Here is a 26,699-nt window from a genome sequence, read left to right on the forward strand (position 1 = left end):
CAGCTCTTCGCACAGAGTAACACGAACATCACATAAAACAAGTTAATGTCTTTTTGCAGTTACTACATAAATGACAGATAATGGTCCTTTCTCTTTCCTTTTGACCTCCAGTTTTAACAGGTCCAGAAGGAACCCATTTTCCCATTTTCAGTCTGATATTTGTCAGCAATTTGAGCTCAGCAGCTGCAGCACAGCTTTCACGCCTTTCAAATTACTGGCTAGCAGCTTTTATTGTCTCATTGTGGTTTTGTACGTGGGAACCACATATGCACAGCCTTATCCAGCCCCACTGTTTTCATTAGTTCACACCATGCTTCTCAGGCTCTTTAGAAATTTAGATTGCTTTTGCATTCTTCTCTTATTTTAAAATTGTAGTCCTTTGAAAATGGAAAGATTGCAGGGATCGCCCCAACAGCATGATTTTAGGACAGTGGAGACACTGAGAAATGAATCACTGATTAAATCCTACAGAAATGTAGGGTATTGAATTTTGACGAAGTCAAGGACGTTTTTTGTTCCTTTTCTTGATGGTTTGTTTTTTTTTTCTTTTAATACGAAATTAAAAGAAATATGGTTTGAATTTTAGATGGTTTTATGTGGAGCCAGGGGTTGGATGGTGTGGGTCCCTTCCAACTCAGGATTTTCTCAGATAAATTAAAAGAAATTGAAAGAATTGTGTTCAAGTACATGTCCCAATTATTTCAAAAGATAAAAATATCCAGAAAATGAGAAAAAATACACTTAAGTCAAAATTCCAATATTCAAAACAAGACAGACCAGCTGAAAAACTGATATTTATGTTTAAAATCAAGAAATATTTTTAAGTATGATTAAATTCAAGAAATGTTTAGATGTTATATTAAGGGACATGGTTTAGTGGAGGTATAGTGGTAGTATGTGGATGGTTGAGCTGGATGATCTTGGAGATCTTCTCCAACCTTGGCAATTCTATGATTCTATGAAATTAAAGTGCTGATGATATCAAGCACTCCCTCAAACAGAAAGTGTCAGAAGGGACTCTAGGCATGTTGGCCCCTCCAGAATCCACAGGGGATGTTCGTCTCTACTAGACACTCTAACTACTTGCTTGAGTTATTAACAGGAAGAGTATATAATCAATGGGAGCAGTTTGGGAGCTGCATTTATTGAGCTGTGAGTGCTGCTGGGTTCCCAAACCCAGTTGTTTCACTCAGGCAACGTCAAACTTTTCTTCACTCAGACACCAGTTTGCCACCACATGTTTGCATTCGCCCAGCCCCGAGCTGTGGTGCTGTGATGTGATCGCCCATCCCATCCCTTCTGGTTTGCTATTCTGTAGTCTGGAAAGAAACTGAAAACTTAGTTAACATTTCCTTCTGTACACCCAGTCTTTCCTCAAAGAGATGCTTTTGCCTGAGGGGAAGAAGCGAAGTGGTATGTCAGTTTGTGTATTTACATGCTGATGTTTAGAAGCATGTAATATTTATGTAAAAGAGAACAGCAAGGAATGGGAAGTGATATTTGTGTCAGTAACTGTGACTGTCATCTGAGGAGAAAGCTCTGCTGCTTCTTCAGGCTTTATCGAACATCGCAGAGTGGAAATTTCTCTTTTTTAAATTACTTAAATGATGACCATTATCTGCTCACAAATCCAACACCTACTGTTTCTTTATGTTGCTATGTTAAAAATAATATTCTCTACTTTTTCAAGATGTGGTTCTATTGTATGTCAAAATATAGCCTTGCTAAATTTGTCTTGATATAGGCTTTAATTACCTTTTGTACTCTCTAGAGAGGAATCAAACATAGTAAAATTTTACTGGGGAATTGAATTCTTCAAAACCATTTATCTTTTCTCCATGAAGCAATATTACTAAACGCAAGTTTATTAGGTAGAGATCTGTTTGATATAAGGTGCTTGAGTTCATTTGCCTTTTTGTGTGAATGGTTTTTTTCCATTTCTCAACTTCAGATTATGAATCTGGTGTTGCTTCTTTTGAGCCAGTAGCTGGTAGTGTTACACCACCAAAGTGCTCTCTTTCTTGGGAACCATCTGTTCTTGTACCTGTATCCTCTCCTCCATGGCCTCCTTAGCTCCAAAATATCTTGGTCTGTTTTTATGGAACTGTGCCACTGCCATGGTACTGCGCTGCATTTGAAGACTGCTCTTTCTTTCCCACTTACTTTGCAGCCAGAATGGCAATAGTCCTCTCTCTCAAAGTACTATCCCATTGCTAAGTTTTGTTGCATTTCTTTCTGTAAGATATTTGGATAGTGGTTGATATTTCTTACTTTTACTGTTAGCCAATGCCTTTTCACTGATTTTTCTCAGTGTGCCTCTGGGATCCGAACTGCTTCCTCCCCAGTTGTGTTATAATTTCTCTCTTTCTCTGGGACGGAGACACTACCATAACATTGACGGTGCTGGCAGATGTCTGGGTCTGACCCGAGTGTTCCTTAACACCTGCTGATTTTTTTTTTCTTCTTGTTTCCAGTTTGAATAATCCCCCATAACCTTGTCAATTTTCTGTGCCAGCTGTCTTATCCTATTTTCTATAAGGTGAAACTGTCCATTACAAAGGGCTATCTCTTCCCTCCCCAAATAATCACTGTAAGCCTTCTTTATTCCCATTTCCCCTCTTCAAGCTGCTTTTGATTCATTAGTATAGACATTGATAATCTGTCTAGCTGATTCTGTCATTAATCCTCTCTTTTAATAGCCAACTGTATTTACTTCTCACATTTCAAGAAATTACAGGAATTGCAGCCAACTATACATTCCAGATGCACTAGATAGATAAAATCTCCTCCCAAGTGCAATGGCACAATTCACTATCACTTATCATCAGTAAGCTAAATGCTTTGTAATTCATTCTTGTTAATATGAACCTGGGGAAGGGGTACAGAGATAATTTGCAGCATGTACTGAAAGTTAAGATAAGGATTATGTAGGAGCATGCAATGATTGTATTTAAAGCTGTGGGACCCCCAATGGCAGTATCACCCAGCTGTTTCTTCTTATTTACAGCAGCACAACCCTGCCTTAAGTGCTGCTGCTGAATCCTGGCAGATGCAGCATTGCAGCACTGCAGCACAGGGGGGAAGGGAGCAAGGGAGACCTCTGGAAGCTTCATCTCAGCCCAATGACCTCTACTGCCTAAGGCATGAGCACCCACGGGTGTTCTAACTCCAACACCTGCTGTCACTGAACTGCAGGTCACCAAAGGGCTCTTACAGAAGTTGCACCCCCAATTAGTACTATTTCTAATGAGATAACATAATACAATTGCAGCTTCTTGGTGTTTCAGTATCATAGCAGAGCATCATCAAGCAATTAATCTCGAATATGGCCACTGCACTTAGATGCTAAAGGAAAAGAAGTTTCCTTAGAAAGAATTTCCATACCGAGTGATTTCTTCACCACAAACATTTAATTTTGTAGTTCTGACATCATGTATCTGTGTCTCTCCTTCAAAATATTTCCTTATGTGTTTAAGATTGATGTTCACTAACAAATCACACTGAGAATAACTTGTAGCTGAGCACAGTAAGACTGAGACCTAGAGCAGGTAGCAGTTCTTTTTTGTTCTTTAGTGTTGTTTTTCCCCTAAGATAGAAAACATTCAGCCAGAAATAAAGTAATGATAAATGGAATGCAGGTACCAATTAATGCCAGCCAGGTAGCTGCATGGCTCAGAGGAGTATTTCAAAATCAAAAGTTTGACGTTTGCATCACTTTATGCCAGCAGCAATGGGAGTCTGTGGAATCAGGGCTGTCCATGTGTTTGCTGCATTCTTACTTTGCTCCCCATGTGTATGCTCTAAATCTTGAGGCACACATCTGGCCATCTCACCATTCTGCTTGACTTTCCAAGTGTAGTTTTGCAAGAGTGTATTTTACTCTGCAAGGAATAAAAATCAACACTATTCTGTTTTTGTACTGGATGTATACATGTTAACTTCATGGTATAGAAGGCAGAATTATTCATGAACAGACTTTGGATCCTGGCAATACACACTGGTGACCTAATCAATCTTTGGGACTGTTTCTTCCATTGATATTGGGCAGCCAAAGGTGTTCCAGACTTGTTGTCAAAACTGTGCAGTTAAACACTGGATTCCATCAGTCATCATACCTGAATCTAAAGAGTACTAGAAAAATGTACCTGACATTTATCAAAGACTGTGTATGTTCCATATCTCACCTGGAAGTCTGTTTGCTAACAAGTCATTAGGAAACTTCTATTTTCATAGAGCAGTTTTTTTCAAAAAGAAAATGTCTTCTGAGATTCTGCTTTTAGCAAACGATCATGGGTGGAGGAAATGTCCTCTTTTGAGAAGAAGAATTACAGGTTTTCACTGGTTTTCAAAGTACATTTTGCACTTCAGTACTACGTAAAGTAACCAGGACTGAGCAGGATGCAGCTGTCCTTTACACCTTGCAGTTATTATATCAGGCTGATAGTAGACAGTCCTGCAGTTCCCTCGCAAACCTGTTATTAATGGAAAAAAAGTGCCTTTGATTTTTGTATAAACTGGTACACTGAATTCCACATGACAAATACCAACACTGCTCATTTGATAAGTGACAGGATTTTAATTTTTTGCCTCTTCTTTTGCTATATATGTGATTTCTTGTTGTCAGATTGGTGCCAATTTGATTTGGTAGCATTTGCTGCATACCCATATGGCGGGATGAGCAATGAGTCTGTGAGATGTATCTGTTTTGGAAAAATGGCTTCATCAGTGACTGAACAATAATAATAATTAAAAAAATTATTACTACTGAACATGAGAAACTGGATACTTTGCAGTAAATGGATTAAATCCTAGCATAAGGGAAAAAAAAATTATCAAAGATGCCTCATGCCGGTGTTTTTCCCTTTAATTTTCTAGCCACCACATGCTTTTTGAACATACTTCCATGCAGTGACATTGTCATTCATGTCACAACATTGTCATAGTGCCACAGTCTCAAAATGTAAAGTATCTACTTAGAAAATGTGACAGAAACATTATCACAACAACTGCAATGAAGTAAACTATGGAAGAGCATGTTTCATGTCAGGGGAAGCAGAAAAGTTAGTAGATGAATTGGATTCTCTTTTAGATGAATCTTCTCCGGATCAGCAAGTTTATTCAGAGTTACTTAAAAAGCAGTTAACATTTCATTAGCAGTTAACTGTGATCTGTGTCAGCACTAAGGCACTGCTCACTCATTTATCTTAGAATGAGCAGTCACTGCAGGGAGATATAAAATTATTAAACACATAACAACAGAAAGCCAGGGATTTTCTTTCTTACTCCAGATATTAAGATTTCCTCCAGATACTATTTATTAGTGTAGAGGTTTTTATTTTTTCTGCTGTTAGCTGAATGCAGGATGGAGGGTGTCAGAATTTTCCATTTCTTTAGACAGCTTGGGTTTGTTATCTGAGGATAAAAAGTGCACCATCAGGTTTGGCTGCCGCCATGCTATTTTGTTCAAGTAGGAACATTGTTGGTTCAGCATTATGTCCTCTGCTAACCTGGCTTTGGTCCCAAAGAGCTGTCTTAAAATAACACCTTTCCTTGTAGCTCATGGTAGAAGCGTATACGGCCCCATGCCTCAGTGGGCTTTTCACCTGATTATGATTATTTCTGTGCTAAGGAAAGCCTTTGTCTTTCAATTCTCCTGATTCAGACAAAATCTGCACTGACACAGGTGATACAGTTCAGATCTTTTTATTCTGGAGGGGAAAGTTCGATACTCTCAAACCTTTTCATAACTAGAGACATTGGGTGTAAAAAGTCTTAGAGTATCAGTGATCCTACAGCTAGCCAGACATGAGCAGAACAAGAAATCTTGAAATCTTGTGAGTTATGCAGCAGCAAAATCCACTCCAAGCTGATGTGACAGTGGCAGGCATTCTTCTATTTCATTTTTTGCCAAACAAAGCTTAGCTGATCATCAATTAGAAGCCTGAATGCTGGTCTGCAATCTATCAGGGCATACTGTCCCCTCTGCTGGATGTGTCACAAAAACCCACGGGCTCTATGGCTGGGAGCAATGACAAATGCTGTACAGAAACTCAGTAGGAAATTTAAACATAGACTCCATTTCCAGAGTAACAAATTCTGCTTTACAAAATAATGTTGCTTAACAAGGTTTTCATCCTTGTTTTTAATTATTCTGAAAGATGAATCATTATAGGCAGGCAGATAGAGACAAGAAAATGAATATAAAGAAACAGGTGGTGCCTGCATTGGTTAGCTCACCACCATCTCTTCCAAGCCACTGAAAAGCAGACAGAGCGCTAACTCACGTTTGTCACGTAAACCTGCGATTAGGAAGCTGGCATTAAGTGCCATATTGACTGTGAAAAAATATTGTATTTTGTGAATTTAATAGTAAAATACATTAAAATGTATAAATAGGGTCAGTATAAGTACTTTTCAATCTCTAACCAAAATTAATAGAAACTAAGAGCTGTCATTTCTAATGAAAATTTATATACCCGTCTTACCGGAGATTCTACTGTACCTGTAAATAGACTGAATCACAGAATCACAGCATCGTAGGGGTTGGAAGGGACCTCCAGAGATCATGGAGTCCAACCCCCCTGCCAAAGCAGGTTCCCTACAGCAGGTCGCACAGGTAGGCATCCAGGCAGGTCTTGAACATCTCCAGAGAAGGAGACTCCACCACCTCCCTGGGCAGCCTGTTCCAGTGCTCCGTCACCTCACTGCAAAGAAGTTCTTGCGCACACTGGTACGGAACTTCCTATGCTGCAGTTTCCAGCCATTTCCCCTTGTCCTGTCACCATTCACCACTGAAAAGAGTCCGTCCTCGCCATTCTGCCCCCCACACCTCAGATATTTATAGACCTGGATCAGGTCCCCTCTCAGCCTTCTTTTCTCAAGGCTGAACAGACCCAGTGCACTCAGCCTTTCCTCATAGGAGAGATGCTCCAGGCCCTTCACCATCTTTGCGGCCCTCCGCTGGACTCTTTCCAAGAGATCCCTGTCTTTTTTGTACTGGGGAGCCCACAACTGGACGCAGTACTCCAGGAGAGGCCTCACCAGGACAGAGTAGAGGGGGAGGATCACCTCCCTCGACCTGCTGGCCACGCTCTTTTTAATGCACCCCAGGATGCCATTGGCCCTCTTGGCCACAGGGGCACACTGCTGGCTCGTGGCCAACCTGTCGTCCACCAGGACACCCAGGTCCTTCTCTCTCCGCAGAGCTCCCCTCCAGCAGCTCATCCCCCGACCTGTACCGGTGCATGCAATTATTCCTCCCCAGATGCAAGACTCTACACTTGCTTTTGTTAAACCTCATCCGGTTTCCTACTGCCCAGCTCTCCAGCCTGTCCAGGTCTCGCTGAATGGCAGCACGGCCTTCAGGCGTGTCAGCCAATCCTCCCAACTTCTTATCATCAGCAAACTTGCTGAGGGTGGCCACTATCCCCTCATCAAGGTCATTGATGAAGATGTTGAACAAGACCGGACCCAGCACCAACCATGAGGAACACCGCTGGTTACAGGCCTCCAACCGGACTCTGCACCACCAACAACGACCCTCTGTGCTCTGCCAGTCAGCCAGTTCTCAACCCACCTCACTGTCCACTCACCTATCCCACACTTCCTCAGCTTTGTTAAAAGGATGTCGTGGGGGACAGTATCAAATGCCTTGCTGAAATCAAGGTAGACTACATCCACTGCTCTCCCCCCATCCACCCAGCCAGAGACAACATCATAGAAGGCTACCGGGTTGGTCAAGCATGACCTCCCCCTGGTGAACCCGTGCTGACTACTCCTGATGACCTCCTCTTCTTCCAGTTGTCTGGAGATGACATCCAGCACCAGCTGTTCCATCACCTTTCCAGGGACAGAGGTGAGGCTGACTGGCCTATGATTGCCTGGGTCTTCCTTCTTGCCTTTTTTGAAGACCGGGGTGACGTTGGCTATCTTCCAGTCTTCAGGCACCTCCCCCGTCCTCCAAGACTTCTCAAAGATGACAGAAAGCGGTTCAGCAATCGCCTCTGCCAGCTCCCTCAGCACCCGTGGATGCATCCCATCGGGTCCCATGGATTTGTGAACATTGGTGTTGCCTAGGCGCTCCCGGACCACCTCTTCCCTGACAGAAGGGAGGTCTTCCATTCCCCAGATCCTCTCACTAACCTCCAGGGTCTCAGATTCCCGAGGGGGAGCTTTTTCACTGAAGACAGAAGTAAAGAAGGCATTCAGTATCTCTGACTTCTCAGCATCCCCCGTTACCAGAACACCCCCGTCACTTAGCAGGGGAGCCACATTCTCCCTAGTCTTCCTTTTACTGTTCATGTACTTGAAAAAACCTTTTTTATTATCCTTTATCCCCTTCGCCAGATTTAATTCCAGGCGGGCTTTAGCCTTCCTTGTCGCATCCCTGCAGACCCTGACAGCATTCCTGTATTCTTCCCAAGTAGTCAGACCCTTTTTCCACATTTCATGGGCCTTCTTCTTTCCTTTGAGTTTGTGCACGAGCTCCTTGCTCATCCACACAGGTCTCCTGCCACCCTTTCCCGACTTCTTCCTCACAGGGACGCACCGATCCCGAGCTTGGAAGAAGAGCTGCTGAAATGCCGACCAGCTCTCACAGGCCCCCGTGCCTTCCAACACCCTAGCCCATGAGACAGCTCCAAGTAGGTCCCGGAAGAGATCAAAGTTGGCTCTTCTGAAGACCAGGATAGCAATCCTACTTTTTGCTTTACTTCTTCCACTCAGGATCTTGAACTCCACCATCTCGTGGTCACTACAACCCAAGCTGCCCCCGCTCTTTACTTCCCTGACAAGCCCTTCTCTATTAGTGAGAGTAAGGTCCAGCAGTACCCCTCTCCTCGTCGATTTCTCAACCACCTGCATCAGGAAGTTGTCTTCAACACATTGCTGCGGAGACCAGCTTCAGGGCAGGTGAGACTGCACTGGGCAAGGGAGCTAAAGCCAAAAAAGCCAAAAAGGCCGTCCAAAAAGCTCTTTTTTCTTGCTGTATGTCATCTTTCATCTGTCATATGTAGACAGCTCTGGAGAGAAGGACCTGGGGGTCCTGATGGATGAAAAGCTTAACATGAGCCAGCAGTGTGCTCTTGCAGCTCGGAAGGCAAACGGTATCCTGGGCTCCATCACAAGAGGGGTGGCCAGCAGGGACAGGGAGGCGATTGTCCCCCTCCACTCTGCTCCTGGGAGACTCCATCTGCAGTACTGTGTCCAGGTCTGGAGCCCCCGGTACGAGAAAGACAGAGAGCTGTTGGAGAGGGTCCAGAGCAGAGCCACAAAGATGATCAGGGGGCTGGAGCACCTCCCCTGTGAAGACAGGCTGAGGGAGCTGGGCTTGTTCAGCCTGGAGAAGAGAAGGCTGTGGGGTGACCTCATTGCAGCCTTCCAGTACCTAAAGGGAGCCTACAAGCAGGAGGGGAATCCACTCTTTACAAGGGTAGATAACAGCAGGACAAGGGGAAATGGTTTTAAGTTGAGGGTGGGGAGACTTAGGTTGGATGTCAGGGGGAAGTTTTGTACGTGTATTAGTTACGTGTATTCATTGACAGAGTATTCTGAAATGCTTAGCTACTGTTTCTGGATATCTGAGGATATCTGGAGAATGGCACAGGACAATTCCTGTTTGGGTAAGGCTACCTTGCCTTGCTGCTACATAGCTAACAGTCATATTAGCAAATCATGGATTTGTGCTCAGGAGCAGAAGCAAAAGCAGATTTAATATTAAAGGCTTGTTGTTTTTGTTTTGTTTTGTTTTGTGTGTGTGTAACTCTTCATCACATGGCATTGATTTGCTAGTATCCATCCCTGAGAACGATCTTTTTTTGTATATCATGATCCTACTGGAGATGTAGCCAATGGAGGGAGCTATAAGAAATACTGAAAAGCATTCCACTGTTTGCATCTCCATGACTGACAGGACAGTAGGAGAGTAGTGAGGCTACTCTGCATAAAAAAAAGTTGCTTTTCACATAGATAGCTTGATCTTTTGGCAGCATAAATGCCAAACAAATGTTGCTTTCTTAAAAATAAGCAAGCAAGAAAACCCAAAACCCAAATCAAATGACACCAAACAACACAAAACATGAAGCAGTGCCTCCTTTTATGAAAAACAGGAGTTATCCATAATGCCAAAAAGATAAAACAGCACATTACCTGAGTGTGACCTTTGCCTAAGTGTTTCCAAATGCTTCAGTTTTTCTGCTAAGAAAAAGCAAAGCTGATGGTTCACACTGAAAATAATTACTATTCCAATGTCTCCTTCTAATAGCTTTTTTTTTCTTATTTCTAATTCTTTTCACCTATCATCTCCTACTTATGGCAAGAGGCGTAGTTCTATTGCTTGGGAGAGTCTAGAGGATCCTTGTTTGCTTTACCTTCTTTGCCTTTGGTGTACTGAAGTCTCTTGGCTGCAAGAATCTCTCCATTTAAATCTTACTAGCACTCTGCCTTATGAAATGGAATTCTGAACCAGATCTGATTGGTGAAACTAAATTCTCAGGGTCTTGTCTGTGAAGAGCTTTTGTACCAAATACATGCTGCAGAAGGAGGGTGTCAGGTATCTCTGGAAGGCAACCTCGTCAATCTTGAATGTCATTACATCTTTCAGTGAGGTGGCAAGAGAAGTGTGGGGAGAAAAGTGACCCTGGAGGTACATGCTAGAGCCATGTGATATTGCATGTCTTTAATTAGCTGTTGTCATTACGATGCTGATGAATTAGATAGCCACTCCGTTTTATCAACAGCTCCTGTGTGTGTTGTACTCTGTAGTCGAGGCTTTCTGCTTTGGGGAGCCTCCTGCCCAGAAACAGACTTGGTGAACTTAGATGATTTTCATCTGCAGACTTCCAAACAGACAGCTGGGCTTTCCTAGCCCGTTACTGTGAAATGCAGTATCCTTGGTGCAAATCCGGTGGTTTAATGGAGCACTTTTCTGTTGCAGTGCCAAGGGAAACAAATTTTCATGAACATTCACAGTCAGTTTTGTGAAAGAACATTTTATTTTGCATCCCAGCCCTCTGGTAGTATATATTGCTGTCAACTGTTACATTTCACTTGGGAAGTTGCCCTTTCAAACTGAGGGCTAGCAAAACGACAGACTTCTCCAACAAACTAAGAGGGAAGCAGTGCCATGCACTTAAAACATCTTAGAAAAAGGATTTGATCCTAAGTATTTGGAAAAAAAAAAGAAAACCAAAAACCCACAGCATTTTTACTACATAAAGGAAAAAATTCACCCATTATATATTGCTGTACAATCAGATACTGTATCTGCATTTGGAAGCTAAGGAAACAAGAAGTGTCTTTCTTCCTATTACTTGTGATTTTACCAAATCACTATAGAGAATCACTGAGTCATAGAATGATAGAATCGCTCAGGTTGGAAAAGACCTTAAAGATCATCGAGTCCAACCACAGCCTGACCATACTGCCCGAACTCGAACAGCCCTCTGCTAAATGGTGTCCCTGAGCACCACATCCAAATGGTTTGTGAACACGTCCAGGGATGCTGACTCAACCACCTCCCTGGGGAGCCTATTCCAGTGCTTAACACCATTTATGCAAAGAAATGTTTCCTGATATCCAACCCTGGCACAACTTGAGGCCATTTCCCCTCATCCCGTCACCTGTCCAAATGAAGATCGTATCTGATGCTATACTTCTAGAATTTTATAAGAAGCCTCAATCAAGAGAAGTAAACAGACATTCGAATGTTTCCATAGTTGCAGTTTTGTTGCACTGTGTCTTATTTGTCAGCAATAATGCAGGACATAAGGACAAATTCCAGTTTGACTGGAGAAATGAATGTTTTGTACTGCTTTCTGAAGTGGTATATATAGAATCTCAATTAAACAGACACTGTAAAGATAAATTTCATTCCATGATTTCATGTAGTGTAGTTCCTATTACTGCTACGTGTTATTGCTTTCCTCTGAGTAATCATACCTATGCTGATTGTTAAATGCAAGATGGAAAACACGTCAATAGCTAGTGATTTTTTTGCAACTGAAGAGTATCTAAAATCACGACATTTGTTCCTGAGTTGGATTCTTTCCAAATACGAGGTATTCCTGAGAGCATTTGCATGAAATGTTTAAGACAATATAAAACATACTGGAATTCATCGGAGAACTATCTTCATAACTTCATACCACAGCTGCAGTTGCCTAATGGTTTCCGTTTCAGTCACACAAATCACGACTTTTGAAAAATCACTTAAAGGTTGCGACTGATATCAATTTAATATTCATATGTCTCAGGGAAAAAAAAGGTGTGTGTGTTACGGGGGACTTCTGAAGTTACTGTAATGTAAGACATGAAAAATGTTTCCACTGTTCATCCTAGATTCACTTTGTGCCACACAACGAATATAAACAAACTGATCCGTTTATTCTAAGCTGCCTTTAGCCTTTACACGAACAGGTACCAACACAGAAAACAGGCACCATCACAGGATCCCAGGACCCAGCCCAGGGCATGTCATGCTCTGTGAGGTGACACTCCTTGCTGTGATGTCACAGTTGTGGCTTTCACCCCTGTGGCAGCGGTGGGGGCGGTGGCTCAGTCCACTTGTGGGACGCGCAGGAAGCGAACCCAGAGAGAGCGTTGTGTCTGTCTGGAGGCATCCTGTTGTGATGGAGCGGCTGAGAGCCCTTCGAGGTGAGGTCCCTCCACCTCTCTGGACACCGTGGTGCTGCCCGAGCACGTGTGTGCCTCCAATGTTTCTTCAGGACGTGCCAGCAGCACTGTCCTTGCTCTGCTGAGTGCAGCCGCCCACTGTGCTTTCCCCAGTACCCCAGCCAGGGGAAGGCTCTCTCCCCTCTCCCCACCAACCACGCCTGTGCCAGCTCAGCCCACCCCGCGCTGTGGGGCTGGAGGAGCGTTCCTCCCAGAGCTGGCTGCATGCTCGGCCCTGGCTCCAAGCAACACCGGCGGCAGCTGCTCTGCTCTTTCCTTCCAGGTCTCTTTGCCTGTGTGGGCTGCATGCCCAGACGCACACGTCGCGGGGAGAGAGGCAGGGTGGAAAGCCCTGTCCCCACCTGTGCCGTGACTTTACTGCTGCAGCGCCTGCAAGACCAGGAGGTGAGCTGGGGACGTCCAAGCATCGCTCCTTGCCCTGGTTCTTGTCCCGTGGCTGCCAGGCCCCGGCAGCACATCGGCATAGCGATGGGCGGCAGCGGGCGGCTCCCCGGGAACAAGGGCAAAGCAAAACGTGACCTATCCCTGTCCCCAGGGTGACCGAGAGCAGGCGTACTGCGAGCTGGAGCACGTCCTGGGGGAAGAGGACAGCCGCCCGCCGTGCGGAGTGGTGAACCGGCTGCTGGCTGAGGTGTCCCAGGACCTGACAGCAGCCCAGGTGAGGGCTCACTCCCGAAGGCAAAGGGAGCTGCCTGCCCGTGCTGCTGTTCTGCTGGCAGACGGCGCTGGCTCAGCCCTTCCAAGGGAAGGCTCGGGCAGCCTCCTGTGCCGTGTGTCACCAGTGCCTCTTTTTCAGGGCGTGACGGACAGCGTGAGGACGGCTGCCAGCAATGTCCTGGTGGCTCTGGCCCGGACTCACTTCTCCATGGTGATGGCCGAGCTCCAGGGCCACCTGAAGGCCACACGGGAGATGTGCAAGGAGTTTGTGCTCGTCACCCTGAGCAAACTCTTCAGCATCTATGGTACAGTGCCCTCAGCCTCCTGACATCTATAACAACTAGGGAGAGGGGTCTCTCCCCTTGCGCATGATCTGCATAGAGCTGGGGGGTGCAGGGCTCTGCAGCCTCTCCTCCCTCCCTGCTGAGGCTCTGACCGTGCCCTTCTCCTTCCTCTCTGCAGCTCCGCAGTGCATCTCTTTTGTGTGGCTGACGCTGGCCGGCCTGTGCAGTGTGGTGGGCCGGGTGAGGAGTGGCCGGACCCTGCGCACTGCTTGTGCTGGTGAGTGCCGGCCCCAAGGCAGGGGGGCTGGGGACAGCCCTTGCACCTCACCCTGCTGCAGACTCTCACAGGCTGCCTTTTCTCTTCTTTTGTTTTGTTGCGCTGTTGTTGTTGTTTTCTATAATTAATTACTTGTTTGTTTGTTTCTTTGTTTGTTTTCAGTTGTGAAACAATGGATGGATGGCGTCAAGATTCACTTGTCCTCTGGAAAGCACAGCCCCTGGCCTGCCACAGAGAAAGAACAGATGTATGAGAATCTTCATGAGCTCTTCTTCTTTGTGGTCAGCAACTGGCAGGACTGCAAGGAGGAAGAGGTGAGCACTGCTGCATTCCCAGCCTGGGATGGCAGCTGGGGCATCCATGTTGGCAGCTCTGTCTGTGCCCAGCAGGCTGAGAGCAGAGGGGTGTCGAGAGGGTGTGGGCTGGCTCTGCAAAGGGCCCCAAACTGGCTCTGTGCTTGGGGCTGGATCTCCCTGCCAGGGAGCAGTCACAAGTCACAGCACTGTGGCAGGGAGAGCCGGGGATGAGGGTATGGGGAAAACCTGCCTGCCCAGGGAGAGCGAGCCCATGTCCTGCTGGGCACAGGGGTGTGGGGAAGGGGAAGGGAAAAAGAAAGCCCTCTCTGTAGCAAGGGCAGACCTTCAGTCTTTGATGCTGGGCCTCTGCCATCCCTGTCCAGGACAGACAGGCCGTTCTCGGGGCTGTGACTGCCATGATGACTGTCCTCCTGCAAGAGGAGCTGCCCCGAGAGCACGTCTGGGAGCGGCTCCTCTGGCTCGTGCACCCGTGTCAGGAGATGCAAGACACCTGCAGGGTGGCCAAGGTAAGATGTTGCACAGGGCTCGGTGTGGACGTGGGGCCCGTGCAAGTGCCACAAGGGGTCAGGGGGCTGCAGGGAGGAGGTGGGCAGTCCTTGGAGAAAGAAGAACAAGGTGCTCAAGGGAAGTCTGAGGCTTGCTGAGCTCTTCAGTCCAGGAAGGAACAATGTGGACAGGAGCCAGGAGGAAGCCAAGAGTCACTGGTGCCCATCTCCTGGGGATGGGAGGCTTCACCACCACCATGGGGGCTCCTGAATCTGATGGGGGAGAAGAGGGCTGCGGGCGGGAAATGCCTGCAAATGATGCCCAAGCCCCAAGGCTCAGCTAAGAGCAGAGAGCCTCTCTTGGTGCTGCTGGGGGGGACGGACAAACAAGAACGCTTGTGTGGGCGCTTCTCCCAGCGGACAAACCACTGGGAAACAGTTCCTCTGCTCTGCTCCCAAGCGGCTAGATGTGGCTTCAGCCCTTTCTTCCTCTGCTGGTCTCTTGCAGAGCCTTCATATGTTCCTGGAGGCCTTACCGGGAGTTCAGTCTGTCATCCCTAAGGACAAGTTTCTGGCCGTCACCAGTGCCGTGTTCTACCAGGTAAGGGGAGCCTATCCTGGTGTGCACAGCAGTTTCCCTCTGGGCTAAGCCTCAGGAGGACTGCAAAGCTCTGAGCCTCTGATGGCTGCTCAGCCTTAGCTCCTGCATGCCTGTGGGGCAGGCTTAGTTTTGTCTGTGTGTCCTCTTCCTGAGAGTGTCAAGGGAGACAGGAGCTGGCAGCACAGTGTCTTTTCCATCCTCAATGCTCATGTGATTTTCCCAAACGGACTTTGTTCCCACAGCTCTTTGATGACGCCAAGCAGCACAGCGAGGCTGACAGAGCAGAGCTGACCCGCTGCATCCTGCTGCAGGGTAAGGAGAGGAGCTCTGGCGATGCTTGCCGGTGCTCTGGCCAATACATCTCTCTGTAACCTCACGAATGGGCACGAGCTGCTCACTAACACAGCATGGCATTTCCTTCCTGCAGCCCGAATCTGCCCAGAGGAAACGGTCCTGTTTCTGCAGTCGCAGCTGGGCGATGAGTGGGAGGCTGGATGCGTGGCAGCCCTGGGTCTGCTCGGCGCTCTGGCTCGCTCTGATGGTCAGTACCACGGGTCGGGACTTCCAGGGATCCCTTTTGCCATCTGAGTTGTGCCTCCACGCATGCTTCTGTGCATCTCTTGCAGAGCCTGCGATGACAGAGAAGCTGCCGCAGATTACAGAGGCTGTGCAGCGTGTGTGCAGTGACCCCAGGACCCGGGTGAGCTGTTTGGGGAAAGGAAAGCACTGTCAGGGTGGTGATGCTGCTGCCCTGCCAGGCAGGGCCTGGGGTGACCAGGGATGTGCTGGGGCATCGACCACATGGTCACGATGGCTCCTGTCAGGAGAGCAGGCAGAGTCGAGCGGTCGGGTCCCTGTACTGTGCATGGAAAGTGCACAGCCTGGTGCTAAGGCCTGGCCCTCACCTCTTCTCCTCTGCTTTTGTCATCTCTGCTCGTGCCCAAAGGGCACCTGAGGAGCAGGTGGCTTCCCTTGGCCTTCTGAGCAGGAAAATCACACCCACAATTGACCCCTGGCAGGTGAGGAGGGCCGTGCTGCACTTCATTGAGGATCTGCTCAGCGCCAACCTCTGGAGCTGCTCAGCCTGGGATGTGGTGGGGCACATCTTCATGGAGTTCAGCCGCACCACGGGAAGAAGGGTGAGGACAGTGGGCAGCATCTTCCTTTGGAAGACCTGTGCAGCTCATAGGCTGGCACAGAAGCACCGGTGGGGCCACACCTGAGCCTCCTGAGAGGCTCCTGAGAACTGAGAGTAACCAGTGTTTCAACACCACTGTTGTGCAGGCAGCCGGAGGCCTTTCCACCCAGGAAGCCCAGGAAGAGGGAGCTCTCCAAGAGCTGTGTATGGACATCCTGGGGTCACTGGATGTCTCTGCGAGAGGGATCTCCAAAGTAAGTCACACTCTGCCCTGCTGCCACTCCTTGCCTTTGCACCACGTGTTCCTCGTCCCCTTCCAACACCTCAGGTCTGTCCTCCAGCGTGCTCTGAAGGAAATTCAGAGTCCTCTTTATCTCTGAGCGGAGGCAGGAAAGCTGACATGCTCAACTGCCTCGTTCCCTACAGCTGCTGTGGCCAAGGCTGCTGCTGTACGTGGTGCCAGCCCAGTACACCGGCATGCTGATCCCGGTCTCCCGCTGCGTCCAAGCCCTGGCCAAGAGAGGGGAGCTGACGGTGCGGGACATGGAAGATCTGGATCCCCACTTCCTCAGCTCCATGTTTCAAGGTAGGAGCAGAAGCTCCCCCGTGAGCTCTGCTGACCCATGTTAGCACCCAGAAGGGAGAGCAGAGGTGCACGTGGCAGGGCACAGAATGTCTTGGAGTCTTACTCAGCACTTCTTTCTCCTCGCAGGCCCACTGCTGACTCCCCAGACACTGCTGGCACGTCTGCTGGTAAGTAGATGCTCCAGAGGCCAGTGCCACGATCCCCAAGGAGGAAGCAGCATGGCCGAGCGTGCCAGCACCTGCCTCACTCCTGGGGATGCCGTTCTCTTCCTAGCTTGCAATGTCATGGGCCAAGCTGCTGGCTGCTCCTTGCCCATCAGGGCAGAGCCAAGCTGCTTTCCTCCTGGGGGAAGCCGCTTCTCTTGCAGCAGAAGTGACCCTGTTTCTCCTTGCTCTCGCACAGGTGGTGGCAGGGAGCCCTTCCGCAGGCAGCGAACTCCAAGCTGCTGCCTTGCTGCTCCTGCAAAACCTCCACAGCAAGATCCACAGAGCTGTGGGGGCCAAGTGGGCTGCTGAGATCCCCCTGCTGCTGCAGCGTCTTGAAGGTAAAATGCTGGTTGGGAGGGAGAGGGAGAGTGGGCGAGTGCCCAAGCCAAGCCAGGTTTGGTGCAGCTCTTCTTTTGTGGCTTGATTCCAAGCAACGCTCTTTTGCTTCTTGTTGCTGTGCAGGGAAAGATGAGAGCTTCCCGAACTCTGAAGACTGGGAGCACCGTCTGCTAAAGGTACAGCACTGTGGAGAGACACGGTGCAGAGAAATGCTTGCCTGCCTGCCACAAGGAGCCCCGCTCCCATACGAGCCACCACGGGACAGGAGCAGCCTCTCAAAAGCTGCTGTGGAGCAGCTGCTCGCCTTTGCAGCGCTGCCTCTTCCTCTTTGTCCCAAGCCCAAGGGGGGTCTTAGGAGAGGAGCAGTAGGTGGCTTTAATGGAGGGAATGCTGGGGGGAGCTGGGAGAGGGGCTGTTCTTCCAGGCACCTCTCCCCAGAAGGCTGCAGTGACTTGGGAACGCGGGAAGAGGCAAAGGGCAAGGGAACATTGGCTTCTCCTGTTCTCCAACAGTTCCTGAGGGCATCGCTGGACGTCGTGGAGGACGAGGCCTGGACCAAGGCCCTGAGCTGCGAGCTGAGCCGGCGGCTGAGCAGCTCTGCCAGCAGCTCTGCAGAAAAGGTGAGTTCCCCGCGGCTCTAATCAGCAGTGCCCAACTGGGGCTGGGGCTGAGGCTGGTGCTCTGCCCACACGGGCTGCTCACGCTGCTTCCACGGCCTGTGCCCTCACAGGGCGGTTCCCTGCAAACTGCCTGGGGCTGGCTACAGCTCTGCTCCACAGCTGCTCTCAGCGACCCCCAGGGAGTGTGGGTCCTTCCCATCTAGCCCTCTCCCGTAAGGTCAGGCTGCTGCCACATCCCAGCTTACTCCTTCCCTTCCCACGCAGACCTTCCTGTACAAGGCTCTGGGGACCGTTCTGGGAGCTTGTAAGGAAGTCCTCCATGTCCAGGAGAAGCTGCTGCAGCACCTGGAGGAATCCAATGCAGAGGAGCCATCTGAGGCCCAGGTGAGCTCTCCTCTCCTCCAACTCTGTGAGCATCCCCGCTCTGTCCCTGGGGCACAAGGCTTCTCAGAGGGCCGTGCCAGTAGGTTCAGGCCTGCGCCAACTGCCCCTCGTTCTTTTGTGCAGGGAATGATCTCTCTTGTCACCCTTGCTGCTGACAGCAACTTCCACACAGTCCTGGACACACTCACCATGTTTGCGTCCAGGCTGTGCAAAGGCCGGAATGGGAGGATTTCCAGGCGCAAGAAGGTAAAGTGCTACGGGTTCCCATCTTGGCAGTCTTCTGCCTTATTTTCACAGCAGCTCCTGCCCTGGGAGCCCAGGTGCACCGCAGGGCACTGGGGGCTGCTGAGCGAGTGTCTCAAGGCATTTCTCCTCACACAGACGGAGCTGGACAGCGCGAGAGCTCAGGCTACACGCAGCGCTCTCATCCTCGCCCATGGCAGCTTGGCACTGCGAGCCTCCAAGGAGCAGCTGCTCGCCCGCCTGGAGGGAGACATTGTGGGCAACATCCTGCTGCTGTACAGCTGCAGCTGCCAGGTGAGAGCTTGAAGTCTGCCAGGGTGTCAGAGCACCCAGCTGCAGCCCTTCCATGTGGGGGGATGCTGAGATGGGCCTTCTCTTTCCAAAGGTCCCTCACAGAACGGTTTGTGCCCAGATGAAGATCCAAGACCCTCCCTTAGCGTTGCCCCATGTGTCCCCTTGACAGCCCCTGGCCCTTCCCACAGTTCAAAGAATGTTCTTCTCTCTTGGCCTCAGGACTTGCAGAACAAGCTCGCGCTGGTGCAGAGCATCACTGATTTCAGCTCTGCTGTCCATGCCGTGGGTGGCTCCGCCTTCTTTAACCCCTCCTTGAAGAGCAAGCTGCTGGAGATCCTGATGGTGAGTGCCTAGAGCCAGGGCTCTCTGTAGAGGAGTTCCGGGCTGTGCCACGAGGCTCCCATCCCTGGAGCCATGCAGGTCTCCCTCAGCCACAGGCCTCCAGCTGGTGGGGACCTTGGGTGCTGGCAGGCAGCAGCAGGCAGCGGGCTAGGTCCACCAGCTGTGGAGCTGCTGCATCCTGCAGTGCTTGCATGGGAAATGTGGGAACGATGGGGCTGGTGTGTGGCAGTTGTTTCTGTGTGTGGCCAGGCAGAAGAGCTCTCTCATGGCCCTTGCCCACTTTGACAATGTTGCTCTGGTACTTGCAGGACTTGCTGAAGAAGTATTACTTGGGCACCCCTGTCTCCCCAGTGCCCCTCAAGGTGATTCTGGCCCTGGAGCAGTTGAGGTAAGGGTGGGAGCCTCTAGGCTTGCAAGGCAGATGGTGGTCCCCCTTTAGGGTAGCTTCCGAAGCTTCAGACATTGTCTGAACCAGTCTGGAGAGCAGTGGTAAAGGCCCTTTCTGCTTTCTCTTCCTTTTGTTCCTCCCGTCAGCAAGCTGAAGCCCTCTTTAGGAAGCAAGGATGCACGTGAAATGTTGGCTCTGTGCTGCAAGAACATTGTGTCACACCCTTCAGCAGAGATGATGCTGAAGATCAAGAAGTCACGGCAAGCAGCACAGTACCTGCAGGTAACCTGCCGTAACTTTCCCGGCCACCTCTGCGTCAGAGCCCTACCTCAGCACACACGGCCTATGCTCCGGCAGCAGCCGTGATGCCACACCTCAATCCCCTCTCCTGCTTTCAGCTTCTGCAGGCATCGTTGAAAGCTCTGGGCCGGCTCATGGTGGTCCTGCTTGAGACAGAGACCACCCGGGGATTCTTCCAGAACATAGTCCAGGTGAGTACGTGTGGGGCAAGGGAGGAAGCATGGTGCCCGTTGATAGCAGGGACAGAGAGCTGGGGACTGAGAGTGTGATCGAAGGGGGAGAAATCTCCTGCTAACAGGCCAGCTCACTGCGAGCTGAGAAATGGGCAGAGAAATGGGCTCTGCAGGGGGAAAGGCAGGAGCCAGCCCCTGGCAGGGCACAGCCGAGGAAAAGCTCCTGGGTTAGGAGGCAGCAGTATCTGCAGAAAATGGGAGCAGCAGTGTCAGCGCACAGTGAGGCGGGGGTCCACGTGGAGCCACAGGGCAGGACCTGAGGGAAACTGTTGGGAAAAGAGGGACAGGGAGAGGGATGGCACGAAGGGAAAAATGTCCATGGTGAGACATGCTCTGCTTCAGGTCCTGCAGAGATCACTGACCTCAAACAACATGTGGGAGCGTAACAGGGCCCTGCAGACCTGCTCCCAGCTGCTGGCTGCTTGTGAAGAGCTTCCGGTGAGTAAAGAGCCCCACTGCATGCCCCCTGCTCCCTCCCCAGTGCCCCTGAGCTGGAAGGCGAGCTCTGCCCAGCTGTGCATGCTGGCATGGGGAAGGCACGGGCAGGAGAAGCTGGGGAGAGCTGGGGCTGCCTACAGCTTTGTTCCTGCCTCTCATCCCTGCAGAGAGGAGATGCCTGTGAGTCCTTTGGCTCCTTGGTGGGATTGCTGGCTCCGCTGACATGTGACCCCGTGCCCACATCCCGCCAGTTGGCCGCCACCTGCCTGAGCTCCCTTCTGCAAATGCAAGGTGAGTAGAGCGGGATGCACCAGCCCTGTGCTCTCCTCCGCAGCGCTACCAGAGCCCCACGGGCTGGGCCCTGTGTACAGGAGGGAGATGCACTGTGCACAGCTCTCTTCTTGTCCCCACCCTGTCCTCAGTCTCTCCCCCATGGAAAGCAGTTCCGTTTCCAGAAGCATGACTTCCCTTTTTCCCCGTGCTCTTTCCAGCCAAGGCGGCCAACAGAGTCATTGAGACAGGAGACACTGGGAGCCTGTGTGAGGGGCTGAATGACTGCAGCTCCATCACTCAGCTCCAGACCTCATCCAAACTGGCAAGGGTAAGTGGACCCAAAAAGGGGTGGTGGCATCTCAGTGCATAGGCTTCTGCACGACCCTAGGCTGTCCCCAGCCTTTCATACCATTTCCAAAATGAGCTGTCACCCTGAGACCGCTTTTCTCAGCAAGTAGCAGGAGGCTCTGAGCTACGTCTGCCCTTCAGGCCCCCCATGCAAGGAGCTGATTCCATGGTGTGTCTGTGTGTGTGTGTGACTGTGGCTGCTACGTAGGCTTTGCATGTAAGCAGAAACCATGGGTGGAGCAGCTGAGAGAAGGCTCAACCGCCTTCCGTATAAACAGCAGGGTAGGAGAGCAGGAGCGTTGTGATGGCCCCTGAGTGACCGGCAAGCTGCTGAACTAAGAACGCCCTCAAGACTGCTTTCTGTTCTGAAGAGCTGCCGCAGAGCAGTGATGAGATCTCTCCTGCTTCTCTTTTCTCTGCAGATGGTGTGCAGCAACTTCCCCCTGGAACGCACCGTTGACTTCCTGATGGCCATCAAGGAGACCTTGCGGAAAGGCAAAGGAATGCGCGTGCGTGCAGCTGGGAAGTGGATGATCACCTTTCTGCAGATGTACGGGAAGGACATCTGTCGGGACGTAAGAGACTTTCTTCCACCTCTCTTGGACTTTCGCTGGCTGTTGCACTACGCCTTGTGCCATTTGCTTCCTGTGCTAAAGAAGCACAGCCGGAGGGCAGAGCCAGGGCTTGGACAGGGTGGCTGGCGTGCAATTTAGGCTCAGGCCTTGGCAGCATGTCAAGGGAGCAGGCACTGCTCATGTGCTGAATGTCCATCGTTAGGCCCTGCAGAGTCCAGGATGCAGCAAGTCATTCTTTCTGCCCTTCTTCTTTCAGGTGCTACCAATCCTCCACATCCTGCGCAGCTGCACATCATCCGCGCAGCACAGCACGTTCATGCCCTTCCTGTGCCAGGCGGTGGTCATCCTCATCTGCTGCCACAAAGAGGTCATGATTGACAACTTCTCCCGGCTGCTTGGGCCCACAGACAGGTATCGGCACTCCTGCCTTTGCTGTTGGTGCAGCCCCAGTTGTAGCTTGCCTCTGTCAGAGGAAGTAAGGAGGAATGCTTCCCGGGAGGAAACACAGCAATTTCCTAGTCACAACTTGTGATTCTCCTTTTTCTAGCGAGATGTGGAGGAGAATAAGAGAGTTTTGTCTACAACGGTGGAGCCGATAGAAGAGCGAAGTGAAAAGAGAAAAGGAAGAGAAGAGAAAGAGAAAGAGAACGAGAAAGAGAAAAAGAGAAAAGAGAAAGGGAAGATGAGCTTAAAAATTGTATCATTTATTAAAAATACATAAATAAATTAATTAATTAATAAATAGTACTCTTTTTTTTTTTTAACCAAGTCTTCATTTTAATAGCTGCTGTCTCTTCTCCATACCAGTTACAGAATCACAGAGTCACCATATGTCAGGGATTGGAAGAAACCTCAAAAGCTCATCTAATCTAACCCCCCTGCTGGGAACACCTAGGTTAGGTCACACAGGAATGCGTCCAGGCAGGTTTGGAATGTCTCCAGAGAGGGAGACCCCACCACCTCTCTGGCAGCCCGTTCCAGTATTCTGTGACCGTTCTCACCATGAAGAAGCTTTTTTCTAGCATTCACGTGGAACCTCTTCTGTTCCAGCTTGTCCCCGTTGCCCTTATCCTGTCACTGGATGTCACTGAGAAAAGCCTGGCTCCATCCTCCTGACAGACATCCTTGACATATTTAGAAGCGTTCAGTAGGTCACCTCTCAGTCTCCTCCAAGCCAAAGCTCCCTCACACTTTCCTCGTAAGGGAAATGCTCTGGTCCCTTCCTCATCTTTGTGGCTCTGTGCTGGACTCTCTCAAGCAGTTCCCTGTCCTTCTTGAACAGAGGGGCCCAGAACTGGACACAATACTCCAGATGCGGTCTCACCAGGGCACAGCAGAGAAGCAGGAGAACCTCTTTTGACCTCCTAACCATGCCCCTTCTAGTAGGCCCCAGGGTGCCATTGGCCTTCTTGGCCACAAGGGCACAGCGCTGGCTCATGGTCACCCTGCTGTCCACCAGGACCCACGGGTCCCTTTCCCCTACGCTGCTCTCCAACAGGTCCGCCCCCAACCTATACTGGTACCTGGCATTGCTCTTGCCTAGACACAAGCCTCTAGCTTGCCCTTGGTGCATTTCATTCCATTTTCCCCCCACCCAACTCAACACCCACCCAAGCCAGGGAAGTAAAATAGTCAATCAGAAAAGGACTTCGAGCAGTGAATGTGAAGAATAGAAGGGTGAAATATTCTTTGCAGGCGCCTACCCAGTGGGTCCTGGCTGCAGCATGTTGTAACGCACGGCAGACCTGTCACCATTACAATTCATTGATTTCCTGAGATGTGTGAGTCGAGCTTGCCATCCTCCAGGTTTGACACATAATGGCTTGATTCCTCAGTGGTGTTAGACGTAGATTTCGTAGACGTAGACGTATCCTTTATCCCCTTCGCCAGATTTAATTCCAGGCGGGCTTTAGCCTTCCTTGTCACATCCCTGCAGACCCTGACAACATTCCTGTATTCTTCCCAAGTAGTCAGACCCTTTTTCCACATTTCATGGGCCTTCTTCTTTCCTTTGAGTTTGTGCACGAGCTCCTTGCTCATCCACACAGGTCTCCTGCCACCCTTTCCCGACTTCTTCCTCACAGGGACGCACCGATCCGAGCTTGGAAGAAGAGCTGCTGAAACGCCGACCAGCTCTCACAGGCCCCCTTGCCTTCCAACACCCTAGCCCATGAGACAGCTCCAAGTAGGTCCCGGAAGAGATCAAAGTTGGCTCTCCTGAAGACCAGGATAGCAATCCTACTTTTTGCTTTACTTCTTCCACTCAGGATCTTGAACTCCACCATCTCATGGTCACTACAACCCAAGCTGCCCCCGCTCTTTACTTCCCTGACAAGCCCTTCTCTGTTAGTGAGAGTAAGGTCCAGCAGTACCCCTCTCCTCGTCGATTTCTCAACCACCTGCATCAGGAAGTTGTCTTCAACACATTGCTGCGGAGACCAGCTTCAGGGCAGGTGAGACTGCACTGGGCAAGGGAGCTAAAGCCAAAAAAGCCAAAAAGGCCGTCCAAAAAGCTCTTTTTTCTTGCTGTATGTCATCTTTCATCTGTCATATGTAGACAGCTCTGGAGAGAAGGACCTGGGGGTCCTGATGGATGAAAAGCTTAACATGAGCCAGCAGTGTGCTCTTGCAGCTCGGAAGGCAAACGGTATCCTGGGCTCCATCACAAGAGGGGTGGCCAGCAGGGACAGGGAGGCGATTGTCCCCCTCCACTCTGCTCCTGGGAGACTCCATCTGCAGTACTGTGTCCAGGTCTGGAGCCCCCGGTACGAGAAAGACAGAGAGCTGTTGGAGAGGGTCCAGAGCAGAGCCACAAAGATGATCAGGGGGCTGGAGCACCTCCCCTGTGAAGACAGGCTGAGGGAGCTGGGCTTGTTCAGCCTGGAGAAGAGAAGACTCTGGGGTGACCTCATTGCAGCCTTCCAGTACCTAAAGGGAGCCTACAAACAGAAGGGGAGTCAACTCTTTACAAGGGTAGATAACAGCAGGACAAGGGGAAATGGTTTTAAGTTGAGGGAGGGGAGATTTAGGCTGGATGTCAGGGGGAAGTTTTTTACGTGTATTAGTTACTTGTATTCATTGACAGAGTATTCTGAAATGCTTAGCTACTGTTTCTGGATATCTGAGGATATCTGGAGAATGACACAGGACAATTCCTGTTTGGGTAAGGCTACCTTGCCTTGCTGCTACATAGCTAACAGTCATATTAGCAAATCATGGATTGGTGGTCAGGAGCAGAAGCGAAAGCAGATTTAATATTAAAGGCTTGTTGTTTTTTGTTTTGTTTTGTTTTGTGTGTGTGTAACTCTTCATCACACGGCATTGATTTGCTAGTATCCATCCCTGAGAACGATCTTTTTTTGTATATCATGATCCTACTGGAGATGTAGCCAATGGAGGGAGCTATAAGAAATACTGAAAAGCATTCCACTGTTTGCATCTCCATGACTGACAGGACAGTAGGAGAGTAGTGAGGCTACTCTGCATAAAAAAAAGTTGCTTTTGACATAGATAGCTTGATCTTTTGGCAGCATAAATGCCAAACAAATGTTGCTTTCTTTTTCTTGATGGTTCACACTGAAAATAATTATTATTCCAATGTCTTTTTTTAATAGCTTTTTTTTTTCTTATTTCTGATTCTTTTCACCTATCATCTCCTACTTATGGCAAGAGGCGTAGTTCTATTGCTTGGGAGAGTCTAGAGGATCCTTGTTTGCTTTACCTTCTTTGCCTTTGGTGTACTGAAGTCTCTTGGCTGCAAGAATCTCTCCATTTAAATCTTACTCGCACTCTGCCTTATGAAATGGAATTCTGAACCAGATCTGATTGGTGAAACTAAATTCTCAGGGTCTTGTCTGTGAAGAGCTTTTGTACCAAATACATGCTGCAGAAGGAGGGTGTCAGGTATCTCTGGAAGGCAACCTCGTCAATCTTGAATGTCATTACATCTTTCAGTGAGGTGGCAAGAGAAGTGTGGGGAGAAAAGTGGCCCTGGAGGTACATGCTAGAGCCATGTGATATTGCATGTCTTTAATTAGCTGTTGTCATTACGATGCTGATGAATTAGATAGCCACTCCGTTTTATCAACAGCTCCTGTGTGTGTTGTACTCTGTAGTCGAGGCTTTCTGCTTTTGGGAGCCTCCCGCCCAGAAACAGACTTGGTGAACTTAGATGATTTTCATCTGCAGACTTCCAAACAGACAGCTGGGCTTTCCTAGCCCGTTACTGTGAAATGCAGTATCCTTGGTGCAAATCCGGTGGTTTAATGGAGCACTTTTCTGTTGCAGTGCCAAGGGAAACAAATTTTCATGAACATTCACAGTCAGTTTTGTGAAAGAACATTTTATTTTGCATCCCAGCCCTCTGGTAGTATATATTGCTGTCAACTGTTACATTTCTCTTGGGAAGTTGCCCTTTCAAACTGAGGGCTAGCAAAACCTCAGACTTCTCCAACAAAGAGGGAAGCAGTGCCATGCACTTAAAACATCTTAGAAAAAGGATTTGATCCTAAGTATTTGGAAAACAAAACCAAAAACCCACAGCATTTTTACTACATAAAGGAAAAAATTCACCCATTATATATTGCTGTACAATCAGATACTGTATCTGCATTTGGAAGCTAAGGAAACAAGAAGTGTCTTTCTTCCTATTACTTGTGATTTTACCAAATCACTATAGAGA

At 49.3% G+C, this 26,699-nt stretch overlaps 1 protein-coding gene across 1 annotated transcript; it reads left to right on the forward strand.

The window, feature by feature from the left end:
- The first annotated feature begins 12,777 nt into the window (after window positions 1-12,777).
- LOC128076520 (maestro heat-like repeat-containing protein family member 2B) lies at window positions 12,778-22,734 on the forward strand. The gene is made up of 30 exons (XM_052674300.1): window positions 12,778-13,074; window positions 13,226-13,348; window positions 13,487-13,652; window positions 13,810-13,908; window positions 14,071-14,222; window positions 14,588-14,731; window positions 15,219-15,311; window positions 15,554-15,623; window positions 15,739-15,852; window positions 15,938-16,011; window positions 16,331-16,450; window positions 16,596-16,703; window positions 16,876-17,035; window positions 17,162-17,202; window positions 17,438-17,579; window positions 17,704-17,756; window positions 18,093-18,200; window positions 18,465-18,584; window positions 18,708-18,830; window positions 18,966-19,121; window positions 19,341-19,463; window positions 19,772-19,851; window positions 19,998-20,133; window positions 20,250-20,342; window positions 20,727-20,822; window positions 20,990-21,113; window positions 21,314-21,423; window positions 21,866-22,018; window positions 22,275-22,429; window positions 22,566-22,734. Exons 1-30 carry the CDS (start codon window positions 12,895-12,897, stop codon window positions 22,615-22,617), a joined length of 3,468 nt encoding a protein of 1,155 aa, XP_052530260.1. The 5' UTR covers window positions 12,778-12,894; the 3' UTR covers window positions 22,618-22,734.
- The last annotated feature ends 3,965 nt before the right edge of the window (window positions 22,735-26,699 follow it).

The sequence above is a fragment of the Tympanuchus pallidicinctus genome, unplaced genomic scaffold, assembly GCF_026119805.1.
Source record: "Tympanuchus pallidicinctus isolate F22 unplaced genomic scaffold, pur_lepc_1.0 scaffold14, whole genome shotgun sequence".
Lineage (NCBI taxonomy): Eukaryota > Metazoa > Chordata > Aves > Galliformes > Phasianidae > Tympanuchus > Tympanuchus pallidicinctus.